The sequence below is a fragment of the Danio rerio genome, chromosome 6 (genome assembly GCF_049306965.1).
Source record: "Danio rerio strain Tuebingen ecotype United States chromosome 6, GRCz12tu, whole genome shotgun sequence".
Lineage (NCBI taxonomy): Eukaryota > Metazoa > Chordata > Actinopteri > Cypriniformes > Danionidae > Danio > Danio rerio.
In genome coordinates this window covers 59,450,001-59,462,500 of record NC_133181.1, presented here as the reverse complement: position 1 = coordinate 59,462,500, position 12,500 = coordinate 59,450,001, and the positions used below count along the sequence as shown (strand labels likewise).

The following is a 12,500-nucleotide window of genomic DNA, read 5'->3' as shown; positions in this document are numbered from 1 at the left end:
AGCCGAAGGAAAAGGAATGAATAATTATTCCATCTGCAACCCATCACTGGGAAACATCCATACACACTCATTCACACACATACACTACGAATAATTTAGCTTACCCAATTCACCTGTACTGCATGTTTTTGAACTTGTGGGAGAAACCGGAGCACCCAGAGGAAACCCACACGAACACATGGACTCAGCCGAGGCTCGAACCAGCGATCTTCTTGCTGTGAGGTGACAGCACTACCTACTGCGCCACTGCACTGCATGTTATTATTATTATTATTATTATTATTATTATTATTATTATTATTATTAATTGCAGTTACATCGGTTAGGAAATGTGTTTGTGCTATGTAATTAATAGGCATGGCTTGAAAAACAAGAATGAAACTGTCATGTACTGTATATGCAATGTACAGTACACATGCTAAATAACATATACGGTGGTATGCATGAACTAGTGTACAGTACATCTCTGCAGATAAACACAAGCATAACAGCAACATTGTGCTAATTAAAAAAAAAAAAAAATCTAATTATGTCTCATTGCAATTAAAGCGCCGGCCCTCTCCTGGCCGAAACGCATCTCTCATGAAAATGAAAACATTTCTAATGAAATAAATAAGGTGCGGAAATTAGCTCAAAATCAGCCGCCGCAACACGTACAGCTTGTTTAATTAGTCGACGATTTTACTTATATAAACTTAAACGAATTTAATTATGTACACATTTTCCAATAAGATTTGCATTTGATTGTAGCTTAATGAGACTGCGCTCAGAATGATATTACAGCCTGATGTTGAATCTGTTTATCTGCATTTCCATCAGTGTTCCTGTGCTCTTATCATTATAACTCGTTGCTGTGTATAGTGTTGTTGGACCTGTTTGTGTTCACTGCTTTAGCATAAATGAGCAAACAAACCCCTCACACACACTCAAAAAAAAGATTACTGCTGCTTGTTCAAACTACCTGTTTAAAATGGGCTGAATTAACACAATTCTTGCAGTTTCTTTGGCCAGTTTATTTGTTTTATGTTCAATCCACTTAAATTTATAAACTCTTAAGTTAACTTAAGCGTTTTGCCAGTTTATTTGTTCAACAGTTTATTTGTTTTATGTTCAGTCCACCTAATTTTGTAAACCATTAGGTTAACTTAAGCGGTTTGTGTTGGGACAACATAAAACAGTTGTTTTGGTCCAACTAGTTCCAAGCATGCTTTGATTGGGATTGAATTAAGAGAGATACATTTTGACAATAAAAGTAATCTTATGTGTTTAAAGTTAACAGAAAGACTTGTTAGAGTTTAATCTTCACTTCAGTTCAGTCTTCCCTGAGGCCTCCTACCAGTGGGACATGCCTGGAATAATACCTCCTTAGGTGGGCTTCCAGGATGCATCCGAAACAGTTGCCTGAGCCACCTCAGCTGACTTCTATCGATGTGGAGGAGCAGCGGCTCTACTCTGAGCTCCTCCAGGGTGACAGAGATCCTCACCCTATCTATACCCTGCGAAGGAAACTCATTTTGGCCGCTTGTATTCAAAATATTGTCCTTTCGCACATGACCCAAAGCTCATGACTGTGTGGAGTTTGCATGTTCTCCCTGCATTTGCGTGGGTTTTCCTATGGGTTTCCCCCACAGTCCAAAGACTGTACAGATGAATTGGGAAGGCTAAAATGTCCGTAGTGTTTGAGTGTGTGTGTGAATGTGTGTGGATGTTTCCCAGAGATGGGTTGCGGCTAGAAGGGCATCCGCTCCGTAAAAACTTGCTGGATAAGTTGGCGGTTCATTCTGCTGTGGCGACCCCGGATTAATAAAGAGACTAAACCGACAAGAAAACAGATGAATGAGTGAATGTTCAGGTCCGGATTAATTGGTTCAGGTGTGTTTAATCAGGATTGGAGCTGAACTCTTCAGAAAGGTAGATCTCCAGGAGCAGGGTTGAGCACTTCTGATGCTGCTACTGCTGATGAAGATGATGTATATGATGAATGAATGATAATTTTGAATGTGTTTGTCTCCAGATAATCAGTCGATGGCGTCTGAGACAGCGGTCAGCATCCGCATCCTGGACGTGAACGACAACCCACCTGAGCTGGCCACTCCTTATGAAGCCTCAATCTGTGAAGACGCCAAACCTGGACAGGTAAGAAATAAAAAGAGACTGTGTGTTTGCTGCAGCTGTTTATAAAGCTGTCGTATGCATTGGAGTGTGTCATTTCAGTGAGGAGTGTGTGTGTGTGTGTGTGTGTGTGATCTGCCTGCTCTCAGACAGCTGTGTGTCCGTGTCCAGCTTTCTGAACATCAGCTGTGTGTTTGTGTGCCAGTGATATGAACATCAGCTGTTTGCTCTGATCAAGTGTTCGCTTTCTAATTGCATTGTGGGTAGCGCTTCACTCAGCATGGCCTTCCTGATTCGCTTTGACGGCAGTTTACAACGCCTAACAAGATTTGTTTTTTCTGAAGCTCAATATCTGGTCTGATCGCGCAGGGTTAATGCAGTTTGGCTGAACTCACCCGTCTCTCCATCCTGCATGGGTGTAGAAACAGCTGCCAACATAAACATGAGCTCCGCCACCCTAAAGATTAGATCTGCCACACTGAAAAGGAGCTCTGTCTCTCTAAAGATGAGCTTTGCCACCTTAAAGTTTAGCTCTACCACCTGGAAAATGTGTTTTGTAACCCTAAAGATGAGCTTTGAGACCTTAGAAAGAAGTTCTGCCACCCTAAGATGTGCTCTGACTCTCCAAATATGAGATCTGCAGAATTAAAGATGAGCTTTGCCCCTCTAAGATGTGCTCTTCCACCCTAAAGATGAGCTCTGCCACCCTAAAGATGAGCTCTGCCACTCTAAGATGAGCTTTGCCACATTAAAGATGAATTTTGCCACCCTAAAGATGAGCTTTGCCACATTAAAGATGAATTTTGCCACCCTAAAGATGATCTCTGCCACATTAAAGATGAATTTTGCCACCCTAAAGATGAGCTTTGCCACATTAAAGATGAATTTTGCCACCCTAAAGATGATCTCTGCCACATCAAAGATGAATTTTGCCACCCTAAAGATGAGCTCTGCCACATTAAAGATGCATTTTGCCACCCTAAAGATGAGCTCTGCCACATTAAAGATGCATTTTGCCACCCTAAAGATGATCTCTGCCACATTAAAGATGAATTTTGCCACCCTAAAGATGAGCTCTGCCACATTAAAGATGCATTTTGCCACCCTAAAAATGGGCTTTGCCACTTTAAAATTTAGTTCTGCCACCCTAAGAGGAGATTGGCAACATTAAAGATGAAATATGCCATCCTTTGAGAGCTTTGCCATATTAAAAATATTTTTTACTGTTAAAAAAAGATGAATCTTTCCACTCTAAGATGAGCTCTGCCGCATTAAGGATGGAGTTTGCCACCCTAAAGATGAGCTCTATCACTTTATAAATTAAATTTGCCACCCTAAATATCAGCTCTGCCACTTTACAAATGAGTTCTGCTACTCTAAGATGAGCTTTGCACATTAAATATGAATTTTGCCACCCTAAAAATGAGCTTTGCCATCTTACAATTTGTTCTGCCACTCTAAGATGAGCTTTGCCACATTAAAGATGAATTGTGCCACCCTAAAGGTGAGCTTTGCTATCCGAAAGATGAGTTCTGCCACCTTAAAAATGCTTTCTGCCACTCTAAGATTGGCTTTGTCACATTAAAGATATTTTTTTCACCCTAAAGATGAGCTCTGCCACATTAAACATGATTTTATCACCCTAAAATGAGTTCTGCCACTCTAAGATGGAATTTGCCACCTTAAGGATGAGCTTTGCCACATTCCAAATTATTTTTCTTACCCTAAATATCAGCGCTGCCACCTTACAAATGACCTTTGCCACATTAAAGATGAATCTTGCCATCCTAAAGATGAGTTTTGCCACCCTAAAAATAACCTCTGCCACCTTACAAATGAGTTCTGACACCCTAAGAGGAGCTTTGCCACATTAAAGATACATTTTACCACCCTAAAGATGAGATTTGCCACCTTAAAAATTTGTTCTGCCACCCTAAGATAAGATTTTCCATATTAAGGATGAAATGTGCCACCCTTAAGAGATGAGCTTTGCCACATTAAAATGTATTGTTACCCCTTTAAAGATTCATTTTGCCACCCTAAATATCAGCTCTGCCACCTTGAAATAGGTTCTGCAACTGTAAGATGACATTTGCCACATTAAAGATGAGTTTTGCCACCCTAAAGATGAGCTCTGCCACTTTCAAATTATTTTTCCTACCCTAAATATCAGCGCTGTCACCTTACAAATGACCTTTGCCACATTAATGATGAAATTTTTCACACCCTAAAGAAGAGCTTTGCCACCTTGAAACTTGTTCTGCCACCTTAAAATGAGATTTGCCATATTAAAGATTAAATGTTCTACCCTTAAGATGAGCTTTGTCACATTAAACATGATTTTTACCACCCTAAAATTAGTTCTGCCACGCTAAGATGAGCTTGGCCACATTAAAGATGACATTTGCCACTCTAAAGATGAGCTTTGCCACCTTAAAAATGATTACTACAGCCTTAAAGATGAGCTCTGCCATCTTAAAAATTTCGTCTGCCACCCTAAATTGAAGAAAATTCCAAAATTATTTTATTACCCTAGATAACTTTTTCCACCCTAAATATCAGCTCTGCCACCTTAAAATGAGCTCTGCCACCCTAAGATGAACTTTGCCACATTAAAGAGGAATTTTGCTACCCTAAAAATTGCATCTGTCACCCTAAATATCAGCTCTGCCACCCTAAAAATGTGCTCTGCCACCCTAAGATGAACTTAAACACCACATTAAAGATAAGCTCTGGTGTCACTATTATGGCAGTTTTATCTAAAGAGTCTCAGTATCTGCAAACGGTAATATTATCTTAATCAGCATCTTCATTTCTTCATCAATGACATCATTAAGTCATTGTTCGGGAAACGCTTCTCTGACCTCCGCAAGCTGCCAGACTGGACACAAACGCTGCAGCAGAACAATCAGTGTGTGTCACATTCACTTCTGAGCCAATCGCTTTCCCCCTTTTGTCAAAATAGTTTCATTATTGCTTTGCTCCTACTTTGGACCTTTTTCAATTGGAAAGAATGATCCGTCTGACATTTCGTCCCCGAAGGCAATTTATAAAGTCAGTTTTTTTCAGTGCCTGTCAGCAAACTCACCCACAGCTCGGTCCACTTGTTGCACTTGTTTACACGTGGAACAGAAGAACACATGTTCAGGCCACAAACTTCTCTCCTCATTTATTTACTGCCGTGCTCTTTCAGACCAACATGACATGCTGTCTTTTGTCAAGCAAAAAAAGGGGGATTTTTTTAAATGACAACTAACAAAAAAACACAAGCTTTTGAGTTTAAGACAGTGCAGAAACATGAGCATAAATTGTTAAAATTGTTTCTATTATACATTTTGGGACGCTGAAATATTAAATGTATTTTATATTGTTTTAAATTATTTAGAACAGCTAGAGTATTATGTCATTCTTCAATCAATGTTTCATTTCACAACGATGTAAAACATGCTGAAGAAATAGGATATATATAGGATATATATACATTTATATGATGGATTAAATTTGTATGATTATATGGCTTGCTTGGTTTGGGACTTGTGGAGCTGTGCATGGATGGATTTGCTCTTCAGTGTTTGGACTTTCAGCTGTGAAAATTAAACCACACTGAGCTGAACTAAACTGAAGTTCAACTCTAAAAACTGGACTGACACACTTTCAGTTTACTAAAAACTTCTAATCTACATTAGAGCTGTAATCGGACCATAAAAAATAGACCCGATAGGGCCCGAGCCAGACAGAATTCGGCCCTAGCCCGACAGGTACATTTTGATTGACAGCTTTATAAAGCATGAAAAAGTGTTTATAGCCCGACATTATTCAAATGTGGTCATGCACACAGCTCTTTTGCCTTTTTTCAAGAATGAGTCATTTATATGTTTTAACATAATTTATTCGTAACAAACGTAAGCTATAGGCAACTTGGAAGTTGAAACCAATAAATAAAATTAGTCCTCTGTACACTGTAAAAAGTGCTACACTCACAAAGTTGGTTCTATCTACTTTAAATAATTGCAATCTAGTTAATTTTATTTGTTTTATACCAAAAAAATTTAATTTGCTTCCTCTTTACTTAAAATATATCAGTTTTTATATAACTGTATATTTTAAATAAAACTAATGCAATTTATTTGAGTAGATTTTTTTACGTGGTTATTGTGTAGAATAAATGTTATAAAAGTGAGTTGACACAGACAATTTATTAGAGCAGCTGTCGATGTGGGCAGGTGTTCATAAAACGTGATTTTTATAGTTTTGCGTGACTCCTTTTTCATTGCCCGGGATTTAGCAGGCAGACGCAGCTTCTGCAATGGTCGACATTAACTGCTCCCAGCAGCGGATCTGATTAACACGGTAAGTTGCAAATTTAGCCGAATGATAATTGTAAAGTCATGCAAAACTGCTGTCTTCGCTAGGCAGGTGAGGTTTTAGCTTTGTAAATTGTACTGTAGCCTCAGGTATGTTAACAGTTAGACTGCTCTCACATGGAAAGCTAAGTTGGCTAACGCTAACCAACGCTAGTTTATGCTAATGATTAAAAGTGATATTATTGAGAAAAAATAGTGAAAGTAGTTTTAAAACACTTAGTAGGTATAACTAACGTTGCAGAACCGATTAACAAGGTCACTGGTGGGCGGTCGGGGTGTGGGGGTTCAGTTTGCTAGCGCTAACTTAGCTAAAGTTAGCTCACCTAAGTTAAAGCAGCACATTAAGGATGGATATTAAATGCAGAAACGTATGCAACAGTTAAGTAGTTTGTGTTTAACGTAAGAGAAAGTATAACTTAAAGTTTGTGTTTTAGAGATTTAGTCCATAAGTTTTTTAATGCTGCATAGTGAATAAATTACAGATTTACAATTTATTTTAACTTAAATTACATTTACTACTGATGTTTACAGAACCATTTAAACTGTATGCACCTCATTCTAAAATGCATGTTCTTGGTCTTTAGATACCAAAGTGATTTTGTTACCTGTGGATCTTCAAACTTCACATCCAGGTAAGAAAAACATTAGATACAACTACAGCTATAATTATTTGCAGGCAAGTAAAACATTGGTAAAATTGCAAACAATAGTGGGCTCCATAGAATTAACTTACATTTGATATCTGAAGTGCAACAGTAATTTTTTACTGTTTTTTTTACACAGATATTATGTGTGCAACAGTAAAAACAGTATAAAAATATCCTAATGCAGTTTCTTATTATCTGTCAGTCTTTCAATAAAGCTAACTGATAACACTGAATCACTGAACTGTCATTTGCCAGTGACATTAAATTTGAAGAAAAAGTCAATTAAATGTAGCTTTAGCAAAAATTTAATGTAAACCTTAATGTAATGTGTAAAATGGCAATGTATTTATTTATTTATTTAATAAAATTTGTATTATGACGTGCAAAGTTTGGTGCAAAATGAAGATGACATTTAAATTGTAGAACTTGTATTCTATAATTTTCATATAGCCATTTTCAAACAGTTTTAATATCTAAATTAAATACACATTCTTATGCTTTATAAGTTGCCAAAATAAACAAAAAATGTAATACCTAAATTTTAACAATTCTTTGATTGACAGGAAAACACAATGACATGCACTGTTACACTGAGTAAAATCACAGTTTTCTTTAAAATTTGATAACTAAAAACACCTGGAATAATGTAATTACACAACCTCTATAACCTTTTTTTTTATTTTTTAAATAGAAGTTAGGTAATTTTAACTAAGGTAATTTTTAACTGATAAACTAAGGTGTTTCATCCATGCATCATTCTCACTGGACTTTTGTAACTTCACTTGTAGTTATTTCTTATTCAGTATTTAGCTATTTAATGTTGTTTGGTAGCAACCACCTGAACTCCTGTTTCTTTTTGTCTCTACCAATAGAGTTGTGAGGAATCAGAGGTGCATGCGGCTGCCCACGGGAAAAATTTGCCATCAGCCCAACACAGTTTGGATTATCATAGGACTGTCAGAGGTTTGCCAAACCTGTCAAATGCATGATGGCTCCTGTTTGGACTTACCGATGTCCTCGACTTCAAGTATCCATCAAAACTGTATACATTTGAGATATATTAGAGACTCTTTGTGGGACTGGACATTATGCATCCTAAATCTTCATCAAAATATGCAAATCTCCTCACTGAGTTGCCTTGGATGATTTCTCAATAGGATCTGGTATTATTAATGTTTTTATTTATGTATTGTGTATGTGTAGCCACATTAATGGCCTATTTTGTAGTCACTATTAAAAGGAACATCGATTGATATTGAATACATGTTGTGGTCTTTAATCCATCTTCCCATTCTTATTTAATTGTTATTGACAGGAAAGTCTGTTTATCTGTTTTTACTAGTGTATATTGTGCTTACAATATAGAAACGAAGATTTATTTTCTGAGGTTACAGCCAGAAGTCAATTAAATTAGTTTTAAATGACATATGCATGGTTAATTTTATTTAGATCATTAAGTTCATAATACTTAATTAAAATGAGTACAGTCAACATATAGCAATGTATAAGTAAGTTAAGTTTAACAAAAAAAGTAAGTTTATCTGATTTGAGTAATTTTAGAAATATTAGTTGGCTCAACTTAATTTTATTGCATTTGTTTTAAGCAATGTTTTAGTGTTTAAAATACTTAAAAAAGGCTGGAAGTTGAATCAACCTAAAACGTCCGATGCAACCACTTGCCTCACTTTTTATAAGTTAGATCTAAGTAACATTTTTTACAGTGTAACGTTGTAATATCTCAGCACTATAAACTTAGCCTTTAAATTGGCCAACACACCAATAAAAATAAGTCTTTCCTAACAAATTAAATTAAAATAAATTATAAATTTGGCAATAACGAAATTAAGATAAGGGCTCTGCGAAATTTGTTTCGCCACTTCTCTTCACAATCTGGCATTCAGTCGACGGTGAAGCTGAATATTAAAAGAAAAGCCTAATGCCAACATTAACCTGTATACTCTGTTTACATTTTGATTTAATGGTTTAATTAATATTTAATTCTAATTTAAAAAACCCTTTACTCACCAAGATTAGGCTATGTGTTTTTTTGTGGAGGAACATTATTGAATCCACTGTAAATGGCTTTAGCGCAGTCCTACGCTCAGGACTCTTTCACTGCTGCTGCTACAGGCCGAGATGCAGAGTTCTGATCTGGCTAATTTTGCAACTTTTGCGTAGGATTGTTGTTGATCTTTTACCAACCAAAAACATTTACATTTAGTCATTTAGCAGACGCTTTTGTCCAAAGCGACTTACAAATGAGGACAAGGAAGCAATTTACACAACTATAAGAGCAACAATGAATAAGTGCTGTAGGCAAGTTTCAGGTCTGTAAAGTCTAAGAAGGAAAGTATTAGCTATTTTTTATTTTTATTTTTTTTTTTTTTTGAGTACAGTTAGTGGTATATCCAGAGAGGGAATGGCAGATTAGGAATTGAAGTGGAGACTAAATAGTTGAGTTTTTAGTCATTTCTTGGAAACAGCGAGTGACTCTGCCGTTCTGATGCAGTTAGGGAGTTCATTTCACCAACTGGGCAGATTGAATGCGAGAGTTCGGGAAAGTGATTTCTTCCCTCTTTGGGATGGAACCACGAGGCGACGTTCATTCACAGAACGCAAGTTTCTGGAGGGCACATACATCTGCAGAAGTGAGAGAAGACAAGAAGGAGCAGAGCCAGAGGTCGCTTTGTAGGAAAACAGAGCTTTTAATTTGATGCGAGCAGCAACTGGCAGCCAATGAAAACGGATGAGCAGTGGAGTGACATGTGCTCTTTTAGGTTCATTAAAGACCACTCGTGCTGCTGCGTTCTGGAGCAGCTGAAAAGGTTTAATAGAGTTAGCTGGAAGCCCGGCTAGTAGAGAGTTGCAGTAATCCAGCCTGGAGAGAACAAGAGCTTGAACAAGGAATTAAGCTGCATGTTCAGATAGGAAGGGTCGGACCTTTCTGATGTTATAGAGTGCAAATCTGCAAGATCGAGCAGTTCTAGAAATGTGGTCAGAGAAGTTTAGTTGGTCATCAATCGTTACTCCAAGACTTTTCACCGTTTTGGATGCAGTAATGTTTGCCCCATCCATTTGGGATTGAAAAGTTATGGTGTAGAGACAAAACATCCATTTAATTTTCCATGACAGCAGTTTCAATGTAGCCTCGTCATCTTCCCTGTCAGCTTGCTGTGCTGTTTAGAGATCTACCGTAATGCACATTGTATGAGTGACCGCCAAAATACCTTTGTGGCTAGAATGACAGGTTCTTTCTGAACTGGTGGCTGGCCTGACCGCAGTCAAAATTCGTTCTTTTTGACGTCTCCGTCATCTTTTGTTTTACCTTTTCAGGGAGGGAATTTAATGTAACAAATGATTTAATTACTTTCTCGGGCTAATCGAAATGCATCACATGACTGTTCATTTACTGTGCAAGCCCGGCCCGACCTAACCCCGTCTTAAATGATAGAAATAAAACCAGAACCCCCCCGAACCTGTCGTGTTCCGCCGGGTCCCGTCGGGTTCGGGCAAAGAGCTTCAGCTCTAATCTACATTGTAAAATCCAACATTCCTGCCCATTATCACCAATAAAGCCTAGAAAAACAGGGCATTCGTATATTGTGAACCGATAGGTTCAGATATTCTTTTCCAGTTATCAAGGAAATAATTTGTTCCTTAATTATAGTTTTGTAACTATTAAAGTGTTTTAAATTCAAAAGTAAACCCATACATCAGTGTAAAATCTATGAATGGTGGATAAACACATTTCTGTAATTGTGTACCTGGGTCCCTTTTGCCATGGCCTCTTTGGGCTTTAACAAACTTATCCTTCAAGTTGTTCCAAACCTTTTAACAAAAACTTTCCTCTTTTCCCATGGCTGTTTCAATTTCTAGCCAAGAATTATTGGTCAATTATTGATCAGGGATCATAAACATGTCTGTATACAGGCACTCTGTTTCAGACAAAATCTTTTCAAAGTGTTTCATATTCAACTCAAATCAAATGCGCACTGTTAGCTTGAGTCTCAAAAAAAAAACATGCTCTCCGCCAGCCGAAATTATGTCGCGCACACTTCCCGTGATGACGCCACTTTTTACTCACGCGTCGAGTATAAACCAGGCTATAGTCTGCAGTTTACAGTAAAGGACTGATCTCACCTCCTTTTTTACATTCCAAGAATGCGAGGCACACCGCAATGATTTTCAACAAGAAAACAAAGAAGTGCGGTGCACTTTTTATATTACTAGCCAACAACCGTATTAGCTGCCTATTGTGCGCGAGTGTTGCTGTTAGTATTTGTATAATTTTAAAACTTAAAAACATTGTGATATTCAAGATTTATGAAGTCATACAGCTTCAGATAACTCAAATAGCAAACACTAGCAAAGAGCATAGAATCGCGACACTGTTGCTGTTTGAGAAACAGCCACTATATGCCGCTGGTGTCAGGTGGCCGGCCATTTTGGAATTAAAATTCCAATAGAACAACAGCATGGACAATTAAAACTAGACAGAATATTGGCTTTGTCACATTAAAAATATTTTTTTCACCCTAAAGATAAGCTCTGCCACATTAAACATGATTTTATCACCCTAAAATGAGTTCTGCCACTCTAAGATGGAATTTGCCACCTTAAAGATGAGCTTTGCCACATTCCAACTTATTTTTCTTACCCTAAATATCAGCGCTGCCACCTTACAAATGACCTTTGCCACATTAAAGATGAATCTTGCCACCCTAAAGATGAGTTTTGCCACCCTAAAAATAACCTCTTCCACCTTACAAATGAGTTCTGACACTCTAAGACAGGGGTTCTCAAAGTGGGGGTCGGGACCCCTCGAGGGGTCGCGGGACAATGAAGGGGGGTCGCCTGGTGATTTAAAAAAATCAATTTATTATTATTAAATCATATAGGAATGACCATATTTTATCCATAACCTACAGAAGAGAAAAAATATAGTCGTTTATAATTACTATATAGTTACTTTAGTAAGTTATAGTTAGTAGTTCTGTTGGATTGTGACCCCAGTGGTAATTACATTACATTAAAGACACAGCAATAGCGTCAGATACAGCAGATTGATTTTATAACACCAGGTTAAAGTTTCTGGCCCATTTACCGCACTGACATTAAACGAAGAATATCCCTGGGTTTGTTGGTGTGTGTGTGACATTGCATGCAAGGTTTCTGTATTCATAACCAGGATATTGGGGGTCGCGAGTCACTGGCATCGTCATATTGGGGGTCGCAGGCTGAAAAGTTTGGGAACCCCTGCTCTAAGAGGAGCTTTGCCACATTAAAGACACATTTTACCACCCTAGAGATGAGATTTGCCACCTTAAAAATTTGTTCTACCACCCTAAGATAAGATTTTCCATATTAAGGGAACACA

The 12,500-nt window shown here is 37.6% G+C and overlaps 1 protein-coding gene and 1 long non-coding RNA gene across 4 annotated transcripts in view; both read left to right on the top strand.

Annotated features, from left to right (window-relative positions):
• cdh22 (cadherin 22) overlaps positions 1-12,500 on the top strand; it is a 499,150-nt gene that overhangs the window by 366,871 nt on the left and 119,779 nt on the right. For all 3 annotated transcript variants that reach the window (XM_073954734.1, XM_073954733.1, XM_073954732.1), the window contains one exon: positions 2,015-2,136. In XM_073954734.1, coding sequence (XP_073810835.1) covers positions 2,015-2,136 — 122 coding nt within the window. The remainder of the gene's footprint in view (positions 1-2,014; positions 2,137-12,500) is intronic.
• Positions 6,389-8,383, top strand: LOC137496032 (uncharacterized). The gene is made up of 3 exons (XR_011016108.2): positions 6,389-6,462; positions 7,061-7,108; positions 7,996-8,383. It is a non-coding gene; the product is annotated as an uncharacterized lncRNA (long non-coding RNA).